At 45.2% G+C, this 27,448-nt stretch overlaps 1 protein-coding gene across 1 annotated transcript in view; it reads left to right on the top strand.

The window, feature by feature from the left end:
* Positions 1–11,152: 11,152 nt before the first annotated feature.
* CC2D2A (coiled-coil and C2 domain containing 2A) overlaps positions 11,153–27,448 on the top strand; it is a 132,766-nt gene continuing 116,470 nt past the window's right edge. The window contains exons 1-4 of the mRNA XM_040625335.1: positions 11,153–11,385; positions 16,617–16,675; positions 18,836–18,919; positions 20,803–20,926. Of these exons, the coding sequence (XP_040481269.1) occupies positions 16,637–16,675; positions 18,836–18,919; positions 20,803–20,926 (247 nt within the window). The 5' untranslated portion in view covers positions 11,153–11,385; positions 16,617–16,636. The remainder of the gene's footprint in view (positions 11,386–16,616; positions 16,676–18,835; positions 18,920–20,802; positions 20,927–27,448) is intronic.

Raw genomic sequence — 27,448 nt, 5'->3', positions numbered from 1 at the left:
GCGAGTGAGGTGGTAATATGATGGGGAAAGGACAGGGGGAGCAGCCAGAGGGACAAAGGACCACCAGCTAGCACTGAAACAAATACCAACTCTTTCTGCACCACTAGTATGCCTTGGACAAAGCAGAAGAAATATCTTTCTCCCACACACTCCTCAGTTGTAGTTTAATGACTTCTACTATTTGTCCTTATACTCGCGTTAGTTTGTTTTCAGCTGTATAAAATGACGACGAATGGAAGAGGGCTATATTCTTCTTCTTTCCCTAATCCTATGTCCTCAAGGACAACCCTGAGCCCTACTCTTGCTTAAACCCCACAACAGCCATGTCACGAACAAGACAACAGTAATAATGTGCTGTGAGGACGCAATATGAACCCGCCTTCATTGATAGGACTTGAGACAAGTTTCTGCTCAATCCCACTCCTCTGTGACAGTGCTGAACCAACTGAGACATACTCTCAGAACTTGCAAACGAACCAAAATACTGGTTTTCCTACTGATAGTACAAAATCAAAGAAAACAATTTGGATATGAGGTGGAAACAAACTTCCCAATGGTTGTCTCCAGGTCTAGACCTTGGGGACTATTGGTCCTGCAGATCAGAAACTTCTCCATTCAGCCTCAGCAAGGACCAAGGTCTGCCTCACCTCAAGTTCATAGAACCCCAGGTGGGCCATACCTGCAAGTGGCCCTTTGCACACAGCCTACTCCCTAGAGTGACTCAAAGGCCAGTGGATTCTAGGCTCTTGACATCTGCAGTCAGCGAAACTCCCCCTCCTCCCTCCCTCCATGGGAAGGAGTCATTGAAAGATAGAGATAAGTCATTGGCAATTTCAAGCCAGTAAGTGAGTAGAAGTTCCTATTTTTCAGGGTGGCAGAAACTCAGGGAGAGGAAAACAATGATGCCTTCCCATCCCACATCTAAGAGAAGAGCTGATCTGAAAACCTATTTCCCTTTGGACATTGGACAAGCTGAGGGACCTGCTCTACAGAAGAATCACTTTCAATTATTCTTTCATCCTATTACACAGATATCCATGCATTTAGGTCTGTACAGAAACCGTAAACACTTCAATAACTAGGGCTGTATCTTCTGTTCATCCCACTTCTCACACTGAGATTGCTAGTAAACTCTGCAGTGAGCACGTAGCAAAAGGAATTTAGGGATGTCAAGACCGAGGCTCTGATATGTCAAAAGGAAAACTGTTCCTTTGGGAATATTTCTTCCTTCTCAAAACAAGGTAAGAAAATGGTAATATTGCTTCTGCTTCAAGGGTTACTTTGAAGGCAGAATGGAAGGTGGCCAGTTTGCTTTTTAAGGTACTGACCTCTAGTGGCCAGCAAGGAGAACTACTCTGCTAGAGAACAAATGTTCTAAGATTTTACAAACCCAGGTGTGAGCGTGGAGGGGTTTTGAAGATCATCTTTCTCTGCCCACCTCATATTATAGAAGAGGAATTAGAGATCCACAAAAGATGAAGAACGTGTCAGTGGTCGCTAACACAGGACTGGAACCAAGGTCTGTCTTTCATTGTGTTTCATGGCTTCCCACAGCCTGGCATACCTTTCAAAGCTACTCTCCCACAGGTGTTGCCCGTGACAAATAGAATGACAGTGACAACCCTGCAGTTCCAGACACCCCTTCTATGAGATGGCAAACAGCTAGAAGGTAAGGATTTTTTCCTAATCGTCTTTGAATATCTAGTCCTTTTCGCCAAGCCTGCCACATAACAAGTAGGTAATGACCGTCAGATGGGTGGACAGACAGATGGACAGACACGTTTTAACTTGAAATTGGAAACTGACTAAAACCAGAAGCTACTCGCCTTTTTATCCTATTGGCAAACGGCAGATCCAAAATTTGAGGCCAGCAGTTCAGTCTTAAAAGCTACCATCCCAACCACTTACCCCAAGGAGCCCTACCACTAATAATGGTCTTCCTGAGTTTCACAGAAGCAGCCTTACTGGCTCTTGAGTCCACACAGATGATTTGAGAGAAGGTTGTGTTTTTCAGACCCTCAGTCATACTGAGTTCTTGTCCTCAAATAATAACCCAATGAAAACTTTCCTTCATGCATTGGTTTGTTCCTTCAATCATTCAACATATATTTACTGAGTGTCTACTATGTTCCAGGAATTGCACTGAGTAATGAGAACCCAGTGGGAACAACAAAACAATGTGTCAACCACTATGCTAGCAGTAAGCTCTGGGGAGATAAAGAAAGATGGAAAACTTGTTAATGATGGCAAATCCTTCTCCAGTCTTAGTGGAGATGTGAGTTAGGAGACAGGCCTGAAGCCTTCTAGCATATATTGGTAGCTCAAAGAACATGTGAGTAAACCTGAGGATCCTATGATAAAATAACCCAGTAGGTAGAGAAGGGGCAGAATCTCCATATAGTAAGTGAAAAAATTCACGTCTCCTTTCCCTAATCATTATTCCTAAAATTTACTTACCATTTGAGGATTGTAGCCATCTCTGCTGATACCAACACTCTGGCTCCTACAATTCCTCCTCTCCCTACCCTTCTGTCCCAAGGATGGCTATAAAACCTTTCTGTAATTCCCCACAGCACTACAAGACTATGTTAGAACAAGTAAAAGATTTTAATAAGGTCTCCCCCAAAAGAGAGAGGAATTACAGCAGAGTTACTAGAAGCTTGCAACCAGATATGATGGCACTTGAGGCCCACAGGCCACCCTCATGAGTCTGGCCAGGCTCCTGTGGGATCGCTTCCCTGTCCTGCCCTGTTAGGCATCATATGGCAGTGTCCATCTTTCCCTTCTGCCCTGGGAAATTCCTCAAGTACATCAAAGCGCCTCAGAGTCCAAGCTCAAGAGAGCAGAATGGTGCTTAGTGGTAAGTGTTCCTTTGCCCCGTGCTCCAAATTCCATCTCTCAAATAGTGAGAACACAGGCAGCTACCAATTTACAGATGGCTCTTACTCCAGAAATCTATTTGCTAGACAGTTATTTGGAATCTGCCATGCATTTCCCAAAGCATCAACAGTGATTGAAATCAGAGGCAAGTCCAAGAAAATTCTATTTATACCCTGGTCCATTTGAGAATGTTAGAAACATAGCTTCGCAACTTGACAGGAATGAGGAAGTGAGTATAGATGTTCCTGGGTACTCGTGATATCAATGTATCATCTGTACCAATATAAGAACCCAAATCCTCCCCCCATCAGGTCCTCAAGAATTCTGCAGCAAGGACAAAGCACAGTTGTCTTTCTAGGGAGCTATGGATGCAGACAGCAAAGATGAAAATTCTTGACCTGGAGTCAGTAGAAAGGTTATTCCTAAATTGAATCTAGCAAGCAACCCGTGTTTCCCAAGTGTAATTAACATTTGGTGCATTTGAAGGAAATACATTACAATTTGTGGCATCACAGGACATGAGAAAAATAGATGGATCAGTGCCCCATGAAGTAGAGCATATTTTTTATTGAGATAGTCAGCTGCTCCTCTGTCTAGTGAGCCCACAGGTCTCCTTGGATAAGATCTTGTTTCAATGAAGGGTCATCTGAGCAACTATTCTTGATTATGCAAACGTAAGACAAGGGACAGCCACTGCCCTGGGAAATGGGGATACAACAGGATTTTCTATGACATGGTGGATGCTGTCCTTTCTAAATGCCCCCTGTAGTCCCTGACATCACTGAACCAATTTGCAAAGTGGCCAGGGAACCTCCTGGGGACAAAAGGGATTTAGGTGCAGGACTCTTTCCTGCTGAATTTCAACAACATTAAAACCTCTCCGATTAACTTGGATGGTCCTAATTGAGTTCATTGGTCAGAAGGGATACTTGGCACCCAACATGAGAAGAAGGGGTTTGGGGACTATGGACTGGAGACCACGGTTCAAATCAGAACCCAGGCGGCTGGGGGGAGGCGAGGAAGGAGTGTAGTTGCTGGTTTAGCATAGCCTGTGACTGAGGTCTTAAACCTCTCCAGATGCGGGGAACAGTGGCAGATTACATTGGTGTAAACCATATTGGAGAAACCAGGCTTTCTCAGTCTGGGTGCTATTGACATTTTGAGCCTTTTTTTTTTTTTTTTTTTTTTGGCAGGGGGTGGAGGGCTGTCCAACATCCTTTCATCTTGCGTTGAAAGATCTTTAACAACATCCCTGGCCTCTACCCAATAGATGCCACTAAGAGGATCCCAAAATTGTGAGAACCAAAATGTCCTGAAACTTTGCCAAATGTCTCCTAGAAGGAAATCAACACTGGTTGAAAGGTACAACCATGAAATCTTAAATGGGAGGAATCTGGTTTGAATATTTGGACTCTCAGATACATCAATGCATTTGAAAGCAATAACGTTCCGCCTTCTTGGGGCCATTTACTGCAGGAATGAACCAGACTCCTCTCTTCTCTCTCCATTGGCATTTGGATGCAGGACTGCCCCTTGAATGGAGTAAGCCCCTCAAGATTTATGAACAATTCTAAGTGAAATTGAGACTTCAAGTGGGAGATACTGGATGTCCTGCTAATAAAGCCAAGCACATGTTCGAGCAACTAATTAGAAAAGGAAAGCATTGTGATGATATTTATACCCTTACCTGGTGAAGCAGGTCATTGCAGTGAGATACATTTAAGGGAAGTAGCTGGAGAGAGAGAGAGAGAGAGAGAATATAAAAATTAGAGGAAAATAACCTTTTTGACAAGAAAAATATAAGAATTCACAATTCATACTAACAGCAGCAGTTTTCTCTGATACGTAAGAGCGTATCCAATTATTTCAAGTTATGACATGAAACTCTAAATAAGATGAATCTTACAGCATTTTATTCTCAATAGCTCAGACAGCTCTCTTAGGAAGGGAGAATGTTTTGAAAAGAAGCAAATGAGAAGAAAGTCGTTGCAATTCAAAACAAGCTGAAAATCATAGCCCTGGAGGAAGAAAATTAAATGTTTTAATATCTATAAAATAAAATAGGCTACACAACCAATATATCTGAGGCAATCGGTGTTTCTCTCCGTGAACTATAGAGAAACAAGAGGTTCGAATTTGCTAAAGTTCAAGTTATGTTTCAGGGAGATGTATATAATTCAGTAAATTGGAAAATATGAATCAAATGTGGAAGAGCATGGTTTTATATCATTTATGATTCGAAGGTGATTCCTTAGCTTGCAAGTTGAGCTTTATTTTAGTGATGTGTTTTCCTTTGTGATATATTTTTCTTTCATGGAGAAAGTATCAGCTACAATAAAAAATATTATAGAATTCCAAGAACTGGGTGCAAATGATACATTCTACCTGTTGAGGTTTGAAAAGCATATTTTAACCATTTATTGACCTAAATAATGGGCCATGGCAGCTTTCCTCCAAAGAGAATATAGCATGATAGTCTCATCTCAGGTTCCATGATTTTTCCATGTTTATTCCAATATCTTAATCTCCCAAAGTGGGTTCCAATGCACCATGCTTTAGTGGCATACCCTTTAAGGCACTGAATACATTTGCCTATTTTTTCTTAGGTATACAGGTAAAAATTATATGCCTCAGAGTCCTATGTAGAAAATAATAATAATAATGATGATATTTCATTTGTTCATTTATTCATTTCTTCATCCATTTAAAGATATGACTGCAACAGCTACTATTGCTGTGTAACAAATGACCCCAAAATGCAGTGGCTTAAAACGATCATTTTATTATGCACGTGGATTCTGAAAGTCAGCAATTTGAACAGAGCACAGCTGATTCACTAATCGCTACTCCACAATATCTGATGCCTCAGTTGAGAAAAGTCAAACCCTAGAGGTGACTCGACGTCTAGGGGCTGGAAACATCCAAAGGCTTCTAATACACATGTCTGGGGCCCTGGCCTGGGTGGCTCAATGACCAGAACTGCCAAACAGAGTGTGTGCACCTGGCCTTTCCTCTCAGTGTGGTGGCTTCCTCACAGTGTGGTGGCCTCAGAGTAGTCAAACTTACATGGCAGCTCAAGGCTCTCAGCATAAAAGTTCTACGAAACAACATAGAAATCACATCCTCTTTTGTGACTCAGCCTCAGAAATCAGCCAGCAAGTCACCATCACTTGCACAATACCTGATTGCCAATAGGGTTGTAAGTCCACTCACATACAAGGGGAAGGAAAATAAACTCCAATTCTCAATGGGAGGAATGTCAAAGAACTTGGAGGTTTTGTTTTAAAACAATCACAAAGGCATACCAACATAGAGTACAGGATTTTTACTCCTTGAAATCATAAAAAAAGGTATAACTACATGTATGGCCCAGCTTAAAAATATTAAGGAGTATTTTGAAAATCCACAGGCTAATTAATTTTAAAACAAAAATAAGAAAAATTTCCTAAAAATATATAATAGTAAAACTGAAAGAAGAAGAAATTAAAAACTTGAATGGGCTTCTAAGCATCAAAGAAATAGAACCATGGGTCACAAATTGAGCTACAACCACCCCCACCCTCCACAAATACATTATTCTCCAAAGAAGATACACGATTAGCCAATAAACTCAATGAATTACAGAGCTCAACATCACTACTCGTAAAGAAATGTGAATTAAAACCACAGTATGATACCACTTCATACCTACTGAAATGACTATCATCAAAAAAGTGGAAAATAACAAGTGTTGGCAAGGATGTGCAAAAATTGCACATGATTGATGGACCACAAAATGGCTCAGCCACTGTGGAAAACAGTGGCGGTTCCTTAAAAAGTTAATGAATTACCCCATGCCCCAACAATTCCACTCTTTGGTATCTATCTAAATGAATTGAAAGCAGACTCCAAAAGCCACTCGTATGTGACTGTTCGTTGCAACTTTATACACACTAACTGGACAGTGGAAACAACTGAAGTGCCCATAAGCACATAAATGCCCAAAGTTACATGTGGTGTATCTATACCATGGATTATTCTTCAGCTTTAAAAAGAAATAATGTACTGACACTTGTTACGACATGGATAAACCTTGAAAACATTATGCTAAGTGAATTAAGACAAACACAAAAGGACAATTGTTGTATGATTCCATTTATATGAAATAACTAGAATAGACAAATTTATAAAGACAGAGAGTGGGGATTTGAGGTTGCCAAGGGGTGGATTAGGTTACCAGAGGGAGAAATAGAGTTATTGTTTAATGGGTACAGAGTTTCTATTTTGGGGTGATGAAAACGTTTTGGAAAGAGATAGTAGTGATGGTTGTACAACACGGTGAATATAACTAATGCCTCTGAATTGTACACTTTAAAATGGCTAAGATATATATTTAAAAGTTACTAGAAGAGTAGATCTTTAAAACTCTCATTGCAAGAAGAAATTGTAACTGTGTGAGGTGGTGGGTGTTAACTGAACTTATTGTGGCAATCATTTTGCAATGTATACAAATAAATCATTATGTTGCACACCTAAAAGCTAATGCAATTTTATATGTGAAATATATCTGAATATAACTGGGCAAATGACTAAAACAACAAAGTTTATGTTATATGTATTTTAATACAATAAAAAAATATCTCCAGATCCAAACGGTTTTATAGACAAGTTTACAGAACAGATCATGTGTGTTTGCATGTGTGTGTGTGTGTGTGTGTGTGTGTGTGTGTGACAGAGAGAAACAGATACAAAGACAAAGACAGAGAGGCAGAGGGAGAACAAGAGAGAGGGACACACAGAGAGATTCGTTTGCTTTTTATGAGATTCAAATATCCCTTATATTAAAATAAAGCAAGGACAACACAAGAAAGAAAAACAATTGTACAATTTCACTGACGAACACAAAGGCAAAAAAAAAATAATAATCCAAATATTGGTAACTAAATCCAAGAATTAATTTTTTGATTATCTTGACCAAGTTTAGTATAACCCAGAAAGGCTAGAAAAATTTGGCATTCAAAAGCCTGTTAATGTAATTCACCACATTAAAAGATGAAAGAAGGAAAATCATATTTTGATTATCTCAAAAGATGCAGGAATAAAAGCTTATGATGTGATTCAACACTTGTTCTTGATTAAAAACTCTAGCCAGCTCGAAACACTTACCCTAAAAGAATGAGATTTTTGCATTTTGATTTAAGACAAATCTGCTAGATTCATTTATTTTGCTTGCATAAGAAATTTTTTTTAAAAAATGATGTTTTTGAATTATGCTTTTTAATAATTTCAGAACATTCTGACATATGTAATTCTTATGAACTTGTTTCGTTTAGCTAAATATTAAAATATCAGAGAAGTCATAATCAAAAGGTTGATTAGCACAAGGGTAGTGAACAGATCCTATCTCTTGTGACACTTGATCCCCTCAAATACATGATCTGTTACAATAAGCACCTGCTATACACTAAACTGGGTCCCCCCTCATACAAACTCACGTGTAGATGCCCTAACCCTCAGTGTGACTGTTTTTGGAGATTAGTATTTGAGGAAGTCATTAAGGTTAAATGGGGTCAGATGAGTGGAGTCCTAATCCAATAGGATCAGTGGCCTTGTAAGAAAAGGAAGAGAGTTCTCTCTCTCCATCTGAGTGCACCAAGGAAAGGCCATGCAAAGACACAGCAAGGAGCTGCCCATCTCCAAGCCAGAAAGAGAGCTCTCACCAGAATTTACTGCACTGGCACCTTGATCTTCTTCGGCTTCCGAGCCTACAGATTGTGAGAAAATAAATCTCTATTGTTTCAGCCACCCAGCCTATGGTATGGCTGGGTTAAAGCAGGCTGAGCTAACTAAGATCACATCCACATTTGTATTTTCACATTTAATAAGACTTACAGCTTTCACTGTATGCCAGGACTTGACAAATATTAACTTAATAATTCTCGTAACAACCCTCCGGAGCAGTTACTGCTATTAATCTCATGTTACAGATGAGGAAACTGAAACCTGGAAAAGGTAAGGAAATTGACCAAGATCCCTCACTTCAGATCCGGCACTCACCTCCACCCTCCCTGCTCTCCTCCTGGGGCTCACCTCCTCAGTGCTCCTCCGAGTCCCCCATCCATTCTTTTTTCCCTCTCTCACATCACACTTTAACTTTCTAAATCTGTCTTTTACATCATTAATTCTCTTTCTAACTCTGTCACAGGGCGTTTGACTCATCCTTTGCTTTAAAAAAAAGTCATGACTGGGATGCCTGGGTGGCTCCACTGACTCTTAGTTTTGGCTCAGGTCATGGTCTCAGGATTGTGAGATCAAGCCCCAAGTTGGGCTCCACACTCAGTGAAGAATCTTCCCGAGATTCTTTCCCTCTCTCCTCCTCTGTTCCTCCTCCTGTTCTCCCTATGCCTCTCCTCTCACTCACATGCACTCTTTCTCTAAAATAAATAAATAAACCTTTGTTTAAAATGTGGAATTTCTTAACCTGAGATCCCCTCATTTTCTCTGCAATGCTTTTTTGTAAGGGCAATATGCTAGTTTTTCATTGGAAGAGCCAAAAATGTCAACATCTGGATTCTGTTTTTTGTGACCATTCTGTTTCTCCAGAAAATAATTTTCCATGTTTTCCAGTTCGGTGCTGGTGGAGGTGGGACAGGGAGAGGCAGAAGTATGTGTCTGGCTCCTTCAGTTCTGTGAGAAGGAAAGAGCCCTGTGCACCTCTCCATTCCCTACCCACTTTTCAGCCCTGAGGCATACCCACCCTCCACTGTACCTGGGAACTTGAGACCAGAGTGTCTCTGGCTCAACTTCCCTAGAGAAGTAGCCTCTAAGCTTCCAATCTCCTTTGGGGGGCGGGGGGTACAAAAAGGGAGAGTAAGGAGGATGGGCTTATTTCTCAGGCTGCCAGGGGCAAGGGAGGGTCCTAAGGATCTAGGCCTTCCATATAGAGCCTTTCACATCTTCTTGCATTTTCGCCCCACTTGCCTTGATATCTGACGATAATCGTTTCCTGGGGAGGCCATAACAGAGTACCACATACATGGTGAGAAATGTATGGTCTCACAATTGTGGAGGCAAGAGTCAAGAAATCACTTGTTAGGAAATAAAGTAAAATAAATAATATAATATAATATAATATAATATAATATAATATAATATAATATAATATAATATAGAAAGGAAATTGGGTACTGGCAGGATCTGTTCCCTCTGGGGGCTGTAAGGGAGAATCTGTTCCAGGCTCTCTCCCAACTTCTGGTGGCTTCAGGCCTTCCTTGGCTCGTAAATGCTGTTCTCCCTGGATCTTCACATCATTTTCCCCACATGCATGTCTGTCTCTGTCCTCAAATGTTCCCTTTTTATAAGGACTCAGTTAGATTGGGTTAGGGTCCACCCTAATGACCTCTTTTTAAATTGACTGCCTCTGTCAAGATCCTCTCTCCAAATAAGGTCACATTCTGAGGTCCCGGGGGTTAGGGCTCCAATGTATCTTTTTTTGGAGGGACACAATTCAGCCCATCGCACTACTGAGCCAAATCCTCTCTGGAATCCTGCAGAACGGATGGGCTCATTTCCACATTCTTATATCTTCCTGCCTCCTCCTACGCACACACAGATACACACGCAAGGACACACAGATACACGCGCAAGGACACACAGATACACACACACACACACACACACACACACACACGCTAGAGAGCTTGGAGTGTGGGTTTCCTTGGTCTATTCATTCCATTACTCTTCTGCCTGCTTTGCCTCTTCTCCCATTACCTTAGCTTTTTTGAGCCGGACCATTTATATTCTCTTTCAGCTATTTCAGGGGGTTTCAGAGGATAAGTGAAGATTAATCCTGTACGTTCGGCTCCACATTCAACTGGAAGGCACATCCGTGCCACACTCACTGGTGCCCGGCAGCACGGCCGCACACTCTTTCTGCAGAAAGTCAGACACACGGCCCTGTAACGGTGACCTTGCAGGATTCTGAACCGCCCAACTCTGAGCGTCGCCTGTCCTTTTCCAGAAATGCCCAGCGACCCTGATGACAGGAGGGAGGGCATAGCTCCTAAAGCTTCACCCAATTTCTGATCCGCTGCTCCAGGCTGATTCCTCCTTGTCCTCCCCCTGCGGGCTGTGCTACTCTACTCCCCCAGCACGTTTACACTCCACTACTGGAAGCAACCTGTCCCTTTAAAAGAAAAAAAAGTCACCGAGTGACCTCCCGTAGGAACGTGTTGCTAAGCGGGTGTGTTTGCTCCCAGATGGCTGCAGCCTCCCGGGGAGCAGCCCAGCGCCCGCCCCAATGGTCAGCCTCTCCTTTTGGATTCTTTTAGAAGATTCAACATAAGCCTCGCCTCTCTCCATGTTTCCTTTCATCCCAGAAAGCGGAATCTGCAAAGGGCTTTGTAAAGTTCCTTGAGGTAATCCGTTCTTACCGGGACAGGGCTGCAGCAGTGGTGTCCTGCGTCCGGTGACCCGGGCTTGGCAGTCAGCCTCCCCCCTCGGTACCCTGAGCGGATTGAATGAATTGTAAGTGTAGGGGTTCTCATCACTGTGATTTACGCTTTTCTTTCTGGAATTGAATCATAGAGCATTGCTCGGGCCGCTTTGCTTTGAGCTGCTGTCTGGTGTCTGGTTGGCAGGAAATGGAAGTCTGGCTCCTCACTGCCCCTGGGTGGAATTCCTCCCAGATGGGTCGCTCTGCTTCCTTCCTGGGACTTTCGCGCCATCCTGTTGTGTTCCGGTGTCGCGGAAACATTTGCGGCGTGTTGCATTTCTGACTTTCAGTTCAAATTGGTTCAAGGGGCAAAGTGCTAGTTACTGCAAACTTCATTCTGCTTGGCATTAGGCAGAGAAAGAGCCATTACAGACAAAAGGCAGAGGAGCACCCCTCCAAACAACCCCAGGAAAATCTGCTGGCTGTTATTTATACTGCCGGTTTGCCTTCGTTGCAGAGAGGCGCTATGGAAAGCTAATAAAGTCTCATGGGAAAGACATGTCTGTTGTTGGATTTTCATATAACCTCTTCTGCAAACAAATTCAGCTCCAGAATGAAATATCTCTCTATGCCTATCTCCTAGAGCACATTTGAAGGGTCGTTCACTCCAACATTTAGCGAACGTGAACAATGCACCAGGCAATGTGCTGAAGTTCAGAGTGGACAGAAATGCATGAGACGGGGTCAGAAGCTCAGAGGTTACTTGGAAGACAGACCTATAAACAGATGCTAACAGTACAACTAGCTAAGCACCATCAGATATTTATAAAAGAGCCGAACATGCTCGAAGCACAGTGGACTACTGCCAGAGAAGGCCTGGGAGCCCTTAGTTTATCACAGAAATGCACGGGGCATAGACCACAGAGTGCAGCTCAAGGGTGGCATTTATACGTGCTCTTCCAGGGCGATGTGTGTTATGTCTGATTAAATGATTCTATAAAGCTCTATGTCACTAACCTTATACAAAGGGAAGCTGTGGCTGGACTACCTTGTAGAATTAGATAATGAACTTAGAAGGGGTGTGTGTGGCACCTGCGAGGGCTCCAGGCTCCAACCCTAACAAGCTAGGACAGAGCAAGCTAAGCACGGTACACAGAGAGGAAGTGCCCATGGGCATGTGGGGCTGGGGCGGGGAGGGGGTGCTGCTTCAGAAGTACAGAGAGAGAAGGGAAACTGCCCTGGGCCCAACTGGGGAAAAGGAAAGCGGGGACCTTGGGTTTTGAAGCCAGGAGGTTGAAAATGGGAACCAAAGATGGTAATGGGGGACTTGAATGTCACCTCTGGTCTTTCTTATGATTCCCCTTCTGTCCTCTAAGCTCTTTTTCCGTTCCCACTCCTTTCTTCTACTTTCTCTCTATAACATCACCTTTTCTTAACAATAGCACTTACCAATTTTGAGAGCCTGGTCATGCTAGGCATTTTACCCACACGCTCTATCATCTAGCTCTTCTAGAATCATCACTCTTGGAAGCACAAATTATTATCATAAGTTTGCAGGAGAAGAAATGTATCTCAGAGAGGTGAAGGCATTGTCTCCAGATTGCACCACTGATAAATACTGCTGGAATGGGGACCCAGGTTCATATAATGTTTTACAAAGGTCTTGCTATTTCTATATACCCATGTTCTCACTGTTTTGGAATAGGACACTCATACTGTGTTATTTTTTAAGCAGCCCAAGGATATATACAATGCATCTCATATCATATACCTTCATTCTTTTCCCTACATCCCGTAGAATTTGTCACAGGGTCCTCTGGATATGACTCTGACCCACTCATGACTCTCAGAGACAGTCCATTTGTTTGGATGAAGGGATCAGTACTTTCCTAGAAAAATGTCTTTGGATTTCTGCACTAAGTTAAATAAATCATTGACCTAAAGTAGCCAAAGCCCTTTCTCACTGGGGCAATACTCTGCAGTTTTCAGTTGTACATATTTCCAGGATAGCGGACTAGCATACACTAGCCACTGACATCATTACAAAAGCAGGAACACACGGTGGGACAGAGAGGTAGAGCGGCATGGGGAGGCCTGGGGAATCACCAAGTCTTGGGGTCACATTCCGAATGTGACATTTAATGACTATAACCTTGGACAAAGCGTGTAACTTGCCAGAGGCTAACCTCAGAGGAAGCTTTCGTCCCCCCCAGGGGAACTGAGGCATGTACAACAGAGCTGTCGTAAGGCTTGGGGTAGCATCCATCTAGAGAGAGCACAGAGTGAGTCTGCGGTAAATTATGGCTCTTATTTTGATGATGCCAATAGGAATCTATTAACAAGTGCTCAATGCATTTGGTGATGAAGCTGCATATTAAAGTTGGGCAGTACTGATTTATCTTTTCTTAGGAACTGTGCTCACGAAAAAATAAATTTTGATGTCATTTGATTTCCTGAGAAACTCATTCAAAGGTAATGATCAGGAAAGAATGAGGAGAAAAAAATCAACTCTGTTACATTTTTCACTTTTACTTCTGTTTCACATATAACTTTTTTTTGTGTGTGTCTTTATTGAGAAAGATTCTTTCTTTCCTAAAATACATCACAGTTCTCTTTTTCCAGCTCCTAATTACCGGAGTTGTTCACGACAGAGCTCTCGCGTCCTCCGGCATTCTGTTCTTGTTCTCTGTCCCTCGTTCTGTCTGGATCACCTCCTCTGTCCTTTCATTTTTGGAGCTGCTGTCATCGATCTCCTTCCACCACTTCTGGGAACCTGTAAGGAGGTCTGGAGGGGAGACCACAGATTTTCAGATGCTTTGTGTCCCTTGAATATGCTAATTTCCCATCAGGGTCAGGACAACCTTGAACACCTCAGATGAGCTGCTTCAATGACAGGGCCCAGCTGAGATTCAGATCCCAGGATATTAGGAAGGGCTTATGATTCATGAGCCCCAGCGGTTCTCCCTGTGTTCTCCCATTTGATCTTTGCGGCAGCCCAAAGGGGACAATGAAGATTTCAAGGGGCTCCAGAAGGTGGCCACAGGAGACGCAGCCAATAAATAGCGATTTAGTCATTCGTTTGAAACACATTTATTGAATGTCTACTGTGTGCCATACTCTTAGGCTCTGGCAGTAAACAACGAACAAAGGTCCCTGCCCTCTTGCAGCTTATATTCTAACAGGAAAGGGCAGACATAACAAATAAATATATATGTAGAGTGGTGATAAGTACTATGGAAAAAGAAGTCATTATAACGTAGTTAGGGAATTCCAGGACGGTGAGGGGGGCAGGTTATCATTGTCTTAGGAGTGTTCTGGGAGGACTTCTCTGAAGGGTCTCTGCAGGGTCCTGAAGGAATTAAAAGAGACAGGGAGCTGTACAGTTATCTTGGGCAAGAGAGGTTCTAGGCAGCGGGAACAGCAAGTGCAAAGGCCCTGAGGCCAGAGGCTTCAAGGGCAGATCATGCAGAGCCGTGTAGGCAATGGAAAGGGTTTGGGATTTTACTCTGTGAAGAAAGGAAGTCATTGGATTTTGAGTGGAGGAAGGACAATGATTGCACTGGAATTTTAAACAATTCACTCTCTTCAAAGAACAAACAGTAGGTGAGCAAGGTGGGAAGCAGAAAAGTTAGGAGGGTCTTACAAGAGGCCATGTGAGAGACAATGGTGCCTGACCAGGGTGATAACAGTGGAGTGCTTAAAGGTGGATTGAGGTGCTTAGAGGTGCTTAGAGGTTGGATTCTCAATATAATTTGAAGGTGAAGCTGGCGGGATTTCATGGATTGCATGTAGTCTGTCGTGAGAGTCACAGAGGAGTCAAGGACTCCAAGATTTCTGGCTTAAGACAAATGAGTTCTGTTTATTGCAACAAGGAAGTTGGCAGCAGATTCGGGGGTGATGACAGGGAGCTTCACCTGGGGCATGTTAGGCCAAGTGAAGGTATCCATCAAGCATCCAGATACATGAGTCTGGAACTCGGGGGAGGTGTGTAGGCCGAGAATATAAGTGTGGGGAGTATCAGGAGATGGGCTGCATTTAAAGCCAAGAGACAGGGTAAGACCGCCATGAGATGAGTACGGGCACAGTGGAGCCCCTCTTGTGGTGATTGGAGAGTTGCAGGCAGGTATAGAGCCGCCCAGGAGTCTGAAGGGTGTAGGAGGAACGCCAAGAAAAAACACATCCCAGAAGCCAAGTGAAGAAACCATTTCAAGAAAAAAGCAGGGGATGGGTCACTTTTGTTACTAAATGCCTCTGAGGTTCAAATAAGATGAGCGCTGAGAATTGATCATAGATGTGGCGAAGCAAGGTCCCCGGAGACCCTGACAAGAGCAGTTTCAGGGAGTGCTCGGCCCAGCAAACTGATTCAGAAAGAGGGTTTGAGAAGCTTTCCTATAGAAGGTTAAAAAATTGAGCACTAGCTGGAAAGAGAAGTGAAGTCCAGAGAGAGCCCTTTTAGTTATTTTTTGAAGATTGATTGTTTGATTGATGATTGATTTGAGAGAGAGAGAGCGCGCACACAGAGGGAGAGGGAAAAGCAGACTCCCCACTGAGGAGGGAGGCTGATGCAGGGCTCCATCTCAGGACCCTGGGATCATGACCTGAGCCAAAGGCAGTTGCTCAACCCACTGAGCCATCCAGGCGCCCCCAGAGAGAACCCTTTTAAAGAAGGGGCCAATTGCAGCAGCTTGTTCACAGAGAGAAATGAGCCAATACAGCAGGAAGAAGTGATTATCCAGAAGAGAGGGGGAAGTTGTCAGCTCATGTTCTCAGAGAAGGGAGGTGATGGGGCCCGGTGCACAGGCTGAGGTCCCAGCCTAGATGGGAGCAGGGATGGGCACAATAGTGAGTGGAAACAATGGAGGGTGGGAGAGGGGCGGGGGGTGGGAGACCCCCCTCTGGTGTCATCTCTCTGTTCAGTGAAATGAACCAAGGGCAAGGGGAGAGAGTGAGGAAGGGGTGGGAAGGCGGAGGTTTGAGGGGAAAGGAGAAGCTATGAACTGGATGCCCACCAGGGTCCTGTGACTCCGAGGGCCAAACTTTTTCTCACTCTCACCCACTGCATGGAGGCGCCAGGTTCATGGCCAGGCTCATTGCCGAGCTCATGGGATCAGAAAGGTCTGGCATCCTTCCGTTTCCTCTGGGGCTCATTTCCACCAGTCTGGGTCTGCAAGCACATATTCCTTGGGAATGAAACATCTACTCAGCTCCAAGACTTCACTAACCATCGAGGTCAGCTTCATATGTATCTGTAGTAAGAAAGATGTGTCGCTGATTTTTCACAGGGCTGACTTCCTTGTGTTTTGTGTTTCTCCCCCCTGTCCAGGAGCAGCCATCGCAGCCAAAATGAATCCCAAGGAAGAAAAAGTAAAAATAATTACAGAGGTGAGTGGTTGCTTAGATGTTCCCCTACAGGTGTGTTTGTGTGTGCACGGCACTCATGGCACAAGTGTTTGTGAGTGAGGACGTTAGGTCAGCAACAAGCATTTATTGCATTTATTGCTGCACGCAGAGGGTGCTGTGTCAGGCGCGTGCTGGGGATGGGGGCTGACGGCGTAGGAAATGCATCCTTGCAGGCTCTCCAGGGGCACACCTCTCTGTGAATGCTCTGGAGCCGCGTCCTCACCGCTTCATGACTTTCCACACATGGCGGTTTTGAGTTACCACCGGCTGCTGAGTCAGCTCTGCTGAAGCACATTGATTTGTAGAGAAATTCAGAATGAAGGTAATAATCGTCGATTATAACAGCTAATAAAATCCTCTGTCTCAAGGAGTCCTGCAATGTCCAACCGATCGTTTACAAAACATCATTAAACATGATTTAGAACAGAGAGCTATTGCTCTCAAGCCTAGCTTCTCTCCTGGCTCCAGAGCCCACTGACTTGAGATCACAGAGGCAGAAACGGAGAAGATAGGCTGTTTTCTATTGAGTACTTCTGAAGCCAGAAGGAACGCATTACGCAGCTAAAACCATGCACACTCACTTGAAGCAAGATATCAAGTCCTGGCAAACCACATAAATCTACATCTGCTTTTGCATTCATGCGACAAACATTCATTGTGCCTCTGGTCCCTGGGGTTATAGCAGCAAACAAAACCCTGGGCCTTCATGGAGTTTACATTCCACCTAATTTGCAGTCCTACTAGACACTGACAGAGAATCAGTGTCTTTTCCACTGACAGAGAATCAAAACATTATTGGAAAGCAAAAAAAAAAAAAAAAAAGCAAAACAATCCCAAATTTCTCAGAAATCTATGCTAAGCCAGTGAGAACTTCGACATGAGTTAAGGAACATATTTGCACACCTCGGTCTTATCAACATCCTATAATCTCAGTCGGCCAACTCCTAAGATAAGAATACTCCCTACCTGGTGGCCCTGAATTGTGAGGCCCCAGTAAGAATGGCGCTTGCACCCAGAGGATGAGTCATGGAGATCAGGTCCCTTGGACAAAGACAAGCCCAAGCTATGCACATTTGCTTGGTGGGATCCCAGTTCCCTCTGCCAACCCAAGTTCTTGCCACCTCTGAGCTCGACGACCAAGGGCAGGGATGTGCAGGTGGAGACTGGCTCAGCATCGTGCATGACGTTTCTTTGAAATCTTAAATCATATCATTGAAATCTATCCTTTGTGTTCCAAGTTTACTTCAGTACGAAAATAAAAAAGGTGGGGGGTGGCGCCTGGGTGGCTCAGTTGGCTAGTGTCTGCCTTCAGCTCAAGTCATGATCCCAGGGTTCTGGGATCGGACCCCGCATCAGGCTCACCGCTCAGCGGGGTAGTTGGCTTCTCTTTCTCCTCCTGCCTGCAGCTCCCTCTGCTTGTGTGTGCTCCTCCTCTCTGTCAAATAAATAAATAAAATCTTTTAAAAAAAATCCCAGTTTCATTTTGAACACCTTTCTAAGGAATTCAGTGTAACAGGGAGAGGTTCCGGGGTTACCTTGCAACCTTGTTTACACCCAGAGGTGATTGCGCCCCAGTTTGTAAAACTCTAGGACCAGAGAAGTTTAAAGCTTGACACTTCAGAGCATTAGGCTTTAACATTTTATAACTAAAACTTTAGAAAGTGTAACGTGGAAAAAGAAAACAAAGTTAACACCGTGAAGGAGTTTCTCCGTTTTCAAAAAGACCTGCAAACATTTTCTTTACATTGAAACCTCATGGCGATTGAACATGTATCTTCATTACTCTGGACCTGAGACTGAGGCTGGGGGGGAGGGGAGGTTGCAAAGGAGCCCAGCCTTTGAAACCCCAGGTCTGATTCCAAGGTCTTTCTGTGCTGGGGTCCTACGTCTGGACACACCGGCTGTCCTGGCAGATTCGCTTGTCCTTGGCCATCATTAGATCATGTGTTTTGAGGCCAGGAAGTCTCTCTGGAAGCACAGTGAACGTCGTGTGCACAAAGGAGGATCTGGGACAGGGAGGGAGCAAGATGGCCATTTTCATGTTAATACCTAAAATTCTCCCCTCTTCCTCTCTTACTGGATTTTGTTTCCCAGCTGACAGGCAGACCAAGTGATGACTCTTCCCTTTGCATTTTTTCAAAGGAGTTCATCGAAAATGATGAGGACACAGGTGTGGGAAGACAAAAGAAAACCTCAAAGGTTGCAAGACAAAAAAGGAAGAAAAGGGTAGGTGGGGCTAGGGACCACGTGTCTGTGCGCGGGGCTGATGACAAGGTGCTCGCACCTGCAAGGGACCACACCTCCTCCTGGGGGTGCTCCCTGGAAAAGGCAGGGATGCAGGTGGAAGGTGCTGGTTGTAGGACCCGTGTGGGGCCTCACAGGTGACCCTCATAAGGAGGTCGTGCTGGATACCCTGGGCATTTTCCTTCCGAGGTTCCTCGCATCTCCTGAGAGAGAAGTCCAGAAACCAGAGGAGTCTTTTGAGTGTCGTCCTCAAAGGCCAGGAACTGAGGCTGGCGATAGATGGCAGTGCAGGATTACTAATCGTGGGGAACTCCCCCTTTCTCCAATTTCAAACCCGAATTCAGCTTCAGTCTAAACCGGAGGCTCCCACCCCCCACCCCCCAGCTCTCCTCCACAGGAGTGACCCTCCTTGGCTGGGAGCATCCATCCCCCTGCAAGACCAGCCTTCTCAAGGTAAATAAATTCCCAGGGTCAGGAGCCCCTGTCCTCGGAGAAGGGGAGGCAGGAAGATCTTGCCGAGAGGCAATTTGCTTGGAATAATGGAGATGCCAGCAGGGGAGGGAAGGGAGGAAGCGCCATTTTGAGCCAGCAGCCACGTGATGGAGCTGCCTGGAGAGGGTAGCCGGGAGGTGGGGAAGTGGGGAAGGCACCAGGGGAGCTGAAGTCTGGGAGAAGCCCCCTCTCTCTACCCCGCCCTGCACCCTACCCAGCACACTCTGGCTGGGGCCAACCGGCCAAGGGGCGGCCTCTGCGGCTCCTGCAGCTGGGATGGAGTAGTCTAGGGGAGGGCCAGGGCACGGGAGGCGCTGCTGGCCACGTGGCCAGTCCTTCTGGCCACTCAGGGAGCTTTAATCCCTTCCTACAGGACCCCCAGGGGCTCTGCAGCCGGGGCAGGGGACCCAGCACGGACAGAAAGAGTGCAAGTCCTTAGCTCAAGGGCTACAGGCACAGTGAGCAGAGGTGACAGGCTATTACGGGGTGTGAGCACAGACGGGACAGGAAAAAGAGGGAGGGATGGAGAGGCAATCTTAATACCAGGCATGTCTCCTGGATCTAAACCGTGCAGGAGCCCAGACTGCAGACCACGGAGCAGGAGCAGTTTGGGGGGCTTTGCAAGAAATCCAGAGGACTGTTTCTTAACCCCAGGGGCACTTCAGAATGGCATTTGGGGGAATGGTTTGTTTTGTTTTGTTTTGTTTTGTTTTGTTTTGTTTTGTTTTTAAGTCGGAGCCTCAGTTCCAGCCCAGGCCATTCATTTAAATCACAATGTCTGTGCTTTGCACCTGGCCTGATACAAAGCAGCAAGCATCTCTGTGAATGGGCTGTTTTCACCTCCCTTCTTTTACAGACATAGAAGGAAGGCAGCTAGGCCGTTGAGTAACTTGCCCAAAGTCCCACAGTTCCTCGGAGTTCAGAGGCAAGCCTTTGTCTGCCCCAAACGCCGTGGCTCAGCCTTGGCCCAGCCTTGGCCTCCGCTGCCACCCTGCTCACCAGCCTCCCCTCCTCGGGGAGCAGGGGAAGGCACCAGAGGCTAGTCTTTGCCCTGAATAATCCAGGATCACATAGTTTGGCCATGACTTTCCTGCTTCCCTTTTCCACCCAATTTCTGCAGAGCTCTGCACATTACACATAGAAAGAGTGGAAACATTTATTTTATTTGGGGATGCCTCGGTAATTTCACAAGAACCCTCTTAGACAAACTCAGGGTTGGCACCCCTTTTCTGACACAGGTGATGGGACCACGGTTATCTAGATCTGAATAGTATTAAGGTCTGTCCCCTCGCTCAGTGACCCACCTCATCCCCAGACAGGATCTGAGACAACCGAAGCCCTGGGAGTAACAGCCTCTGACCCTCTGCCCACAGCTGCCCACCGCTGGCCCCGAGGAAATGGTGTCTGAAAGTCCCCACCTGGGCCACCAGCAGGAGCCGGTGCAGGAAGATTCTGATACTCGCTCCCTGAGCATGACGAGCCGTCGAGGCCCACGGAGTAAGTGTGCCCCCATTGAGTTCAGCCAGGATTAATTAATTGCCTACTGTGATCAGCACAGAGCCATATGGGGATTTTTAATGGGTATTATTTCTCATCTGTGGCTGCCACCCCTCCACCCACTTCACCCTACCTCTGTGGATAATTTTCTAGGGTAGCATCTGTCTAGGAGACAAGACACATAGCTTCAGGACATGTTTATATAACCGCATAAGTTTGGAAGCATTACTTGAAATAGAAATAGTACAGGTGATCAAATTCATAGGAATTCAAGGGAAAGTGAATGGTTAGGAAGCCACCCAAGTCCAAGAAGTGGGACTTGAATCAGACATTGCAAGACATGAGGGAACTTGTGAGGCTCTCGATGGTCTTGGCCCTTGAGGACCCCTGCACTTACCACCCCCCACCCCCCCGCCACACACAAATGCACATTCTTCCTTCTTCCAAGAACCTCCACTACCGAGGACATCGTTATTAGCTGCTCAATTGTAGGGAAAAGGATTATCCCTTACTTGTTGCTTTTCCTGAAAAGTGGATTAGACAAGAGGAGAAGGTGTGGGACACTTTGCAGTTGTTAAGTAATCATTACACAATTGTTACCCTGTTTCCCTGTAGCAGGGCTGGGGAATAAAGTAACTATTGGAAACCAGAGGGCTTTGGAAGCAAACTCATTTGAAGTCCAACCCTAAGAAAAATGTGGTTCCCGTCTAAGAGCGATGATATCATAGGACTGTTACAAATTAGGAAAACAGAACCAACCTTTATCCTGTAGAGTCACTTCTTTCTCGAAATGCTCAGAATTACTCATTATTGAAGATTACAACTTGTCTTAGGTCAGGCTGCCACAACAAAATACCGTAGCCTGGGTGGGTCAAACGGCAGCCATTTATGTTCCTGTAATTGCGGAAGCTGGTAGTCCAAGCTCAGGGTCCCTGGGTGGTGGGTTCCCAGCACGGCCTCTCTTCCTGCCTTATAGGTGGCTGCCATCTCCCTGTGTCCTCGCTCGAGTGTCCCTGTTTATAAAGACATGTCTCCTATGTATCAGGGTTCCACTGTATAACCCCATTTAAGCTCCATTACCACCTCAGAGGCCCTCTGTCCAAATACGGTCACATTAGGGGTTGGATTTCAACATATGAATTCTTCGGAGACACAATTCAGTCCGTAGCACAACTATTGAATATTTAAGTAGTTATTTTTATATTTTTTATTTTTTTAAGATTTGATTTATTTATTTATTTATTTATGATTTGAAAAGGAGAGAGCTTGCGTGAGGGGGTGTGGGGCAGAGGGAGAGAATCTCCAGCAGACTCCATGCCCATTGCCAAGCTCGACGTGGGGCTCAATCCCACAACCCTGAGATACTGACCGGAGCCAGAATCAAGAGTCGGATGTTTAACCCACCAAGTCACCCAGGAGCCCCATTAAGTAGTCATTTTTAAATCGAGGGAAACAAATGTCATTTGTTTTTGGGTTTGGCCCAAACCCAAACCCAACCCATTATTGGGTTGGCCAATAATAAGACTTGTTTCTTAAAAAAAATTTATTTATTTGAGAGAGACACAGAGAGAGCATGAGTGGAGAGAGGGAGAAGCAGACTCCCCTCTGAGCAGGGAGCCCAACACGGTACTTGATCCCAGAACCCTGAGATCATGACCTGAGCTGAAGGCAGACATTTAACCGACTGAGCCCCCCAGGCGCCCCTAATAAGACTCTTAATAAAAAGTCGATTCATTCCTTATTCCTAAAATGGAAGAATTACTATTTACTATCACCATGGGAGTGGTAGTGAGGGTGAAATGAAAAAGGTGTAGAAGTGTGTTAAGTAGGCTGCACTGTTACAAATACTCAAATGGTACGTACTAGTGTATTACACAGACAACCACACAGGGACCCAGCTGTTCTAGAGCTAAGAGACTTTTGGATTTTGCATTAGTCCAAAAGTGAAAATTTTTTAAAGACACTCTTTCTGCTTTGGAGAAGAGGGGAACAACACAAAGCCAAGATTTCCTGCCTGAACAAGGTTGTTACGAGCGGGTATCTGGACATCCCTGGGTGGAGCTAACGCTGTTGCTAGCTTGGCAGCACTGGCAGGCCAAGAGGTAAAGGAAACAGTCCTGGGAGTGAGCTGGGGGCACCTGGTGGGTAAGAAGCCTGGGGGGCCAGGCATGCATCAGAAATGAGAGGTCAAAACCAGCAGAAAGCCAGCCATGGGGTCAAGATCGCAGGACAGATGTCATTCACAATGCCAGCATGCACTTGAGCAACACACAGACGAGGGACAAGGGTTGACGAGAGCTGTGAGAGACACAGCAAGGGCTCTGGGCTAAGGCAGGGCCAGGGGCACAGCGGATTGACAGAGGAGTGCAGGCGGGAGGGTGTGCAGGAGTCGCGAAGGAGCGTTGGGAGAAGAATCCAGACAGACAGCTTGGAAACACACAATGTGGGCAGCAAACCCTGCACCCCAGCAACTCGTGGAGGCAGCCGAGCCTGGGAAATCACGTACCCCCACCATTCGGGCCAAGTGCTGCACTGAGTCCCGCCCACCATCAAGGGGAGGGACATCAGGCTTCTCCCTTTAAAGAGAGGTGTCTGTCGGAGAAATTTGTGGACGGATTTTTAAACCGCCACATTCATCTTTCTTTAAAACTCTGTATATCACTTTCCTACTCGGAAATCTGTGATGGGCATCACATAAAACCAACACTCCTGCTTTGTTCTGGGTCCCGAGACCCTGTGCACTCTGGCCCCTTCCGCTGGTGGTTCTGCACCTGTCCCATGTGTCCCCACCCCCTGGACTGCTTGCTGACCTCAGAATGCCTCGTGACCGCCTAAGCATCCCAGGCTCTGCTGGCCACTCGAGGAAAGCTCTCCACCCATGTCTTCTTCCCTAAGCTTGAGGCAGAAAGGCCAGGGAGTGGTAGAAGTGAAGACCATGGTCTTTGGGGTCAGACAAATGTGCGTACCAATCTCTACCTGTCCCTTTCTTACTCGCTTGGACAATTTCCCGCATCTCCCTAAACTTCAGTTTCTTTATTTGCAAAATAGGGACAAGAATAGATGCCTTAATACCTCCACAGAGTTTATATTCCAGTTGGGGGGCGGGAGGGAAAAAGAGAATGTGAGTTAGACATGATGGAGATGGAACCAGAGGCAGATGCTTAACTGACTGAGCCACCCAAGTGCCCTGAGAAAAGTGCTCTTAATTCAAGAGTGTGCTTGGTATGGTTAAGACGCAGTAAGGATGCCAGTGTGGATGACCGAGTGAGCAAGGAGGAAAAATAGGAAATGACACCAGAAGGGAGGAGCCTGTGGGCCCCTACACTTTCAGTCCGGGTGATATGAGGGCCGTGGGAGGGTCTGCTCCAGCTAAGGCTGAAAGCTGCTGTGTTATGGAGTTGACCCTGGAAGGTGCGAGAACAGAACACAGAGATGAAGTGAAGAGTGAGGGCGAAACCCAAGCAGGCGGTGGTGGCGACTGGGACCAAGGTGGCACTGGAAGTGGTGGAAAGAAGGGGTGGGACTTGGGGCATCTGGAAGGTAGAAGCAGCAGGGTTTCTGGCTGAATGGAAGAGGAGTTTTGAACGCAGGACGGATGATGTCAGCTTTGTAACTCGAGCAACTGGGAAAACCGGGTTGCCATTGACAGAGAGGGGGAGACGGTAGAAAGAATGGGTTTGGGGTAAAATCAGCAAAGGGCTTGCAAAGTTTGGGATGCCCGCTGGGTATCCAATAGAGATGGATATTGGGGTCTGGAGGTCGGGGGAGGCCTCTGCTCAACGTCTGTCTAAAAGAGCACTTTCCCACCTCCTCACCTATTCTGTCTCCCCTAGCCCCCGCCGACCCCCCAACCCCATCTTCCTCTAGAGCATGCATCAGCCCCTGGCATCCTCCAGGCAACTGTTTGCTGACTATCCCCGAGAGCAGGACTGAGTCTTCTCCGTTCCCAGCTGACCCCAACCCCAGTGCCCAGAGCAATACTTGGGCCAGGGTAGACACTCAGTGACATTTGTTGGACGGACAGTCTGCCCTGGGGAATAACCACCACTGAAAGCCCTGTCCTCTCAGATTTTGCAGGCTTGTGGGAGAAGCAGCGGGTTGAGGAGGTGACAGTGATAAGAGAGTATCTTCCTCTCCATCCCCCATGTCCTTGCTCTGCTAGGCCGGAGGAACAGGGACTGGGGCACAGGGCTCTCCAGTGAGTTCAGGTAGGCTGGCTGCTCTTGGAAGAGAGGAGTTTCCAACCCTCAGGCACATTTTCTCCTCGACCCCTTTTATTATATTTTCCAAACAAAACAGGAAATACAAATTTATTTCCTCCGCTCACAATTCTTTATCCCATCCATTAAGGCTTTACGTGTCAAGTTATCAAAATAGCTTTTGATATTCTCAAAGGAAATCAAATGTCGCCAAGGCAAGTGCCAAGACCTTAAGATCGTAAACGTAATACCTTCTGGGGCCTCTGTTTCTCATTATGAAAATTCGAACGTGTGCAGAATTAAATAGAATCCAGGGAACCAGGGAGCCCATTTGGCTCGGTTGGTGGAGCACATGACTCTTGATCTTAGGGTTGTGAGTACAAGCTTCATGTTGGGTATAATGCTTACTTTTAAAAGAAAAAAAATCCAGTGAACCTCATATGCCCAGCACCAGATTCAAGGATTAACAAGATTTTGCCATGTTTAAGTATCCTTTTTCTCTTTTTGCCTTTTTTTTTTTGTCTTTGCCAGTATATATATATTTTTTATTTTTTATTGTGGTAAAAAAAAAACACATGAAATTTGCCATCTTAATCTTTTTTTTTTTTTTTTGAGGAAGAGAGAGAGAGAGCACACCCAAGAACCATTGTGTGTGCACAGGAGTTGGGGGAGGGGCAGAATGGGAGGGAGAGAGAGAATCTTAAGCAGGCTCCATGCCCAGCGTGAAGCCTGATGCGGGGCTCGATCTCATGACCCTCAGATCATGACCTGAGCCAAAATCAAGATGCCAAAATCAAGATTTCAATCAAGATTTCAAAAAATGCCTGTAACCGACTAAGCCACCCAGGCACCCCAACACATCTTAATCTTTTCTAAATATACACTTCAGTAGAGGTCACTCTGTTCATATAGTTGTGCAACAGATCTCTGGAACTCTTCCTTCTTGCAAAACTGAAACTCTATACCTATTAAACACTAACTCCCCGTTTCTCCTCCCTTCGGCCCTTGACAACCTTATTCTCTTTCCATTGCAATGAATTTGACTATTTTCGGTACCCCCATATAAGTAAAACCATATGGTATTTGTCTTTGTGACTGGCTCATTTCACTTAGCATTATGTCTTCAAGGTTCATCCACATTGTAGCATGTGACAGGAATCTGTTAGTTTTGAAAGCTAAATCATACCTCCTTGTATGTAGATATCACATCCTGCTGATACATTCATCCTTCCTGGACATTTGAGTTGCTTCTACCCCTTGGCTATTGCGAATTACATTGTATCAACACGAATGTGCAAATATGTCTTCAAGCTCCTGCTTTCAGTTCTTTTGGATATATGGCAAGAGGTGAGACTGCTGGTTCATACGGGAGTTCTAGGCTTCCTATTTTGAGGAACCGGCATACTTTTACACAGTGGGTGCATCGTTTTGTATTTCCACCAACACTGCACAAAGTTTCCAGTTTCTCTACCTCCTCAACCTCCTCACCAGCGCTTGTTATTTTCTGTTTGTTTTGTTTCTACACTTAGTCCTCTTAGTGGATGTGAGCTGATCGCTCATTGTGGTTTTGATTTGCATTTCTCTAATGGGGAGTGATGTTGAGCAGCTTTTCCTGGGCTTGTTGACCATTTGTGTATCATGCTGGGGAGAAATGTCTATCCTTTTCCATTTTCTGGTTAAGTTCTTTGTTTTGGTTGTTGTTGAGTTACGGGCATACTTTATATATATTCTGTATAATAACCCTTATCAGATGTGTGATTTGCAAATTTTTCTCCCATTCCACAGTTTGCATTTTCGCTCCATTGATTGTGTCCTTTGATGCACAACAGCTTTTAAGTTTGAGGTAGTCCCATTTGTCTGCTTTTGCTTTTATTGCTTGTGCTTTTGGTGACTTAGCTCATAAATCATTGCCAAATTCATTGTCATGAAGTATTTCCTCTATGTTTTCTTCTAGGAGTTTTATAATTTTAGGTCTTGAATTTAGGTCTTTAATCCATTTTGAGTTTATTTTTTATATGGTGTAAGGTAAGGGTCCAAGTTCACTCTTTGCATATGAATTGCCCGTTTCCCAACACCTTTGTGGAGGCAATGGTTCTTTTCCCATTGAGTGTCTTGGCACCCTTGTGGACGATAATTTGACCATGTATGCAAGGCCTAATTGCTGGGTTCTCTACCTATTCCATTGATCTGTGTGTCTGTCTTTATGCCAGGACCACACTGTTTTGATTACTGTAGCTTTGTGATATGTTTTGAAATCAGGGAGTGTGAGACTTCCAACTCTGGTCTTCTTTTTCAAAATTGTTTTGGCTATTTCAGGGTCCCT

Source organism: Ursus maritimus, unplaced genomic scaffold (genome assembly GCF_017311325.1).
Source record: "Ursus maritimus isolate PB19 unplaced genomic scaffold, ASM1731132v1 scaffold_8, whole genome shotgun sequence".
In the NCBI taxonomy this organism is placed as follows: Eukaryota; Metazoa; Chordata; class Mammalia; order Carnivora; family Ursidae; genus Ursus; species Ursus maritimus.
The sequence above is the reverse complement of the archived record's forward strand: the minus strand, read 5'-3'. Positions and strand labels throughout refer to the sequence as shown.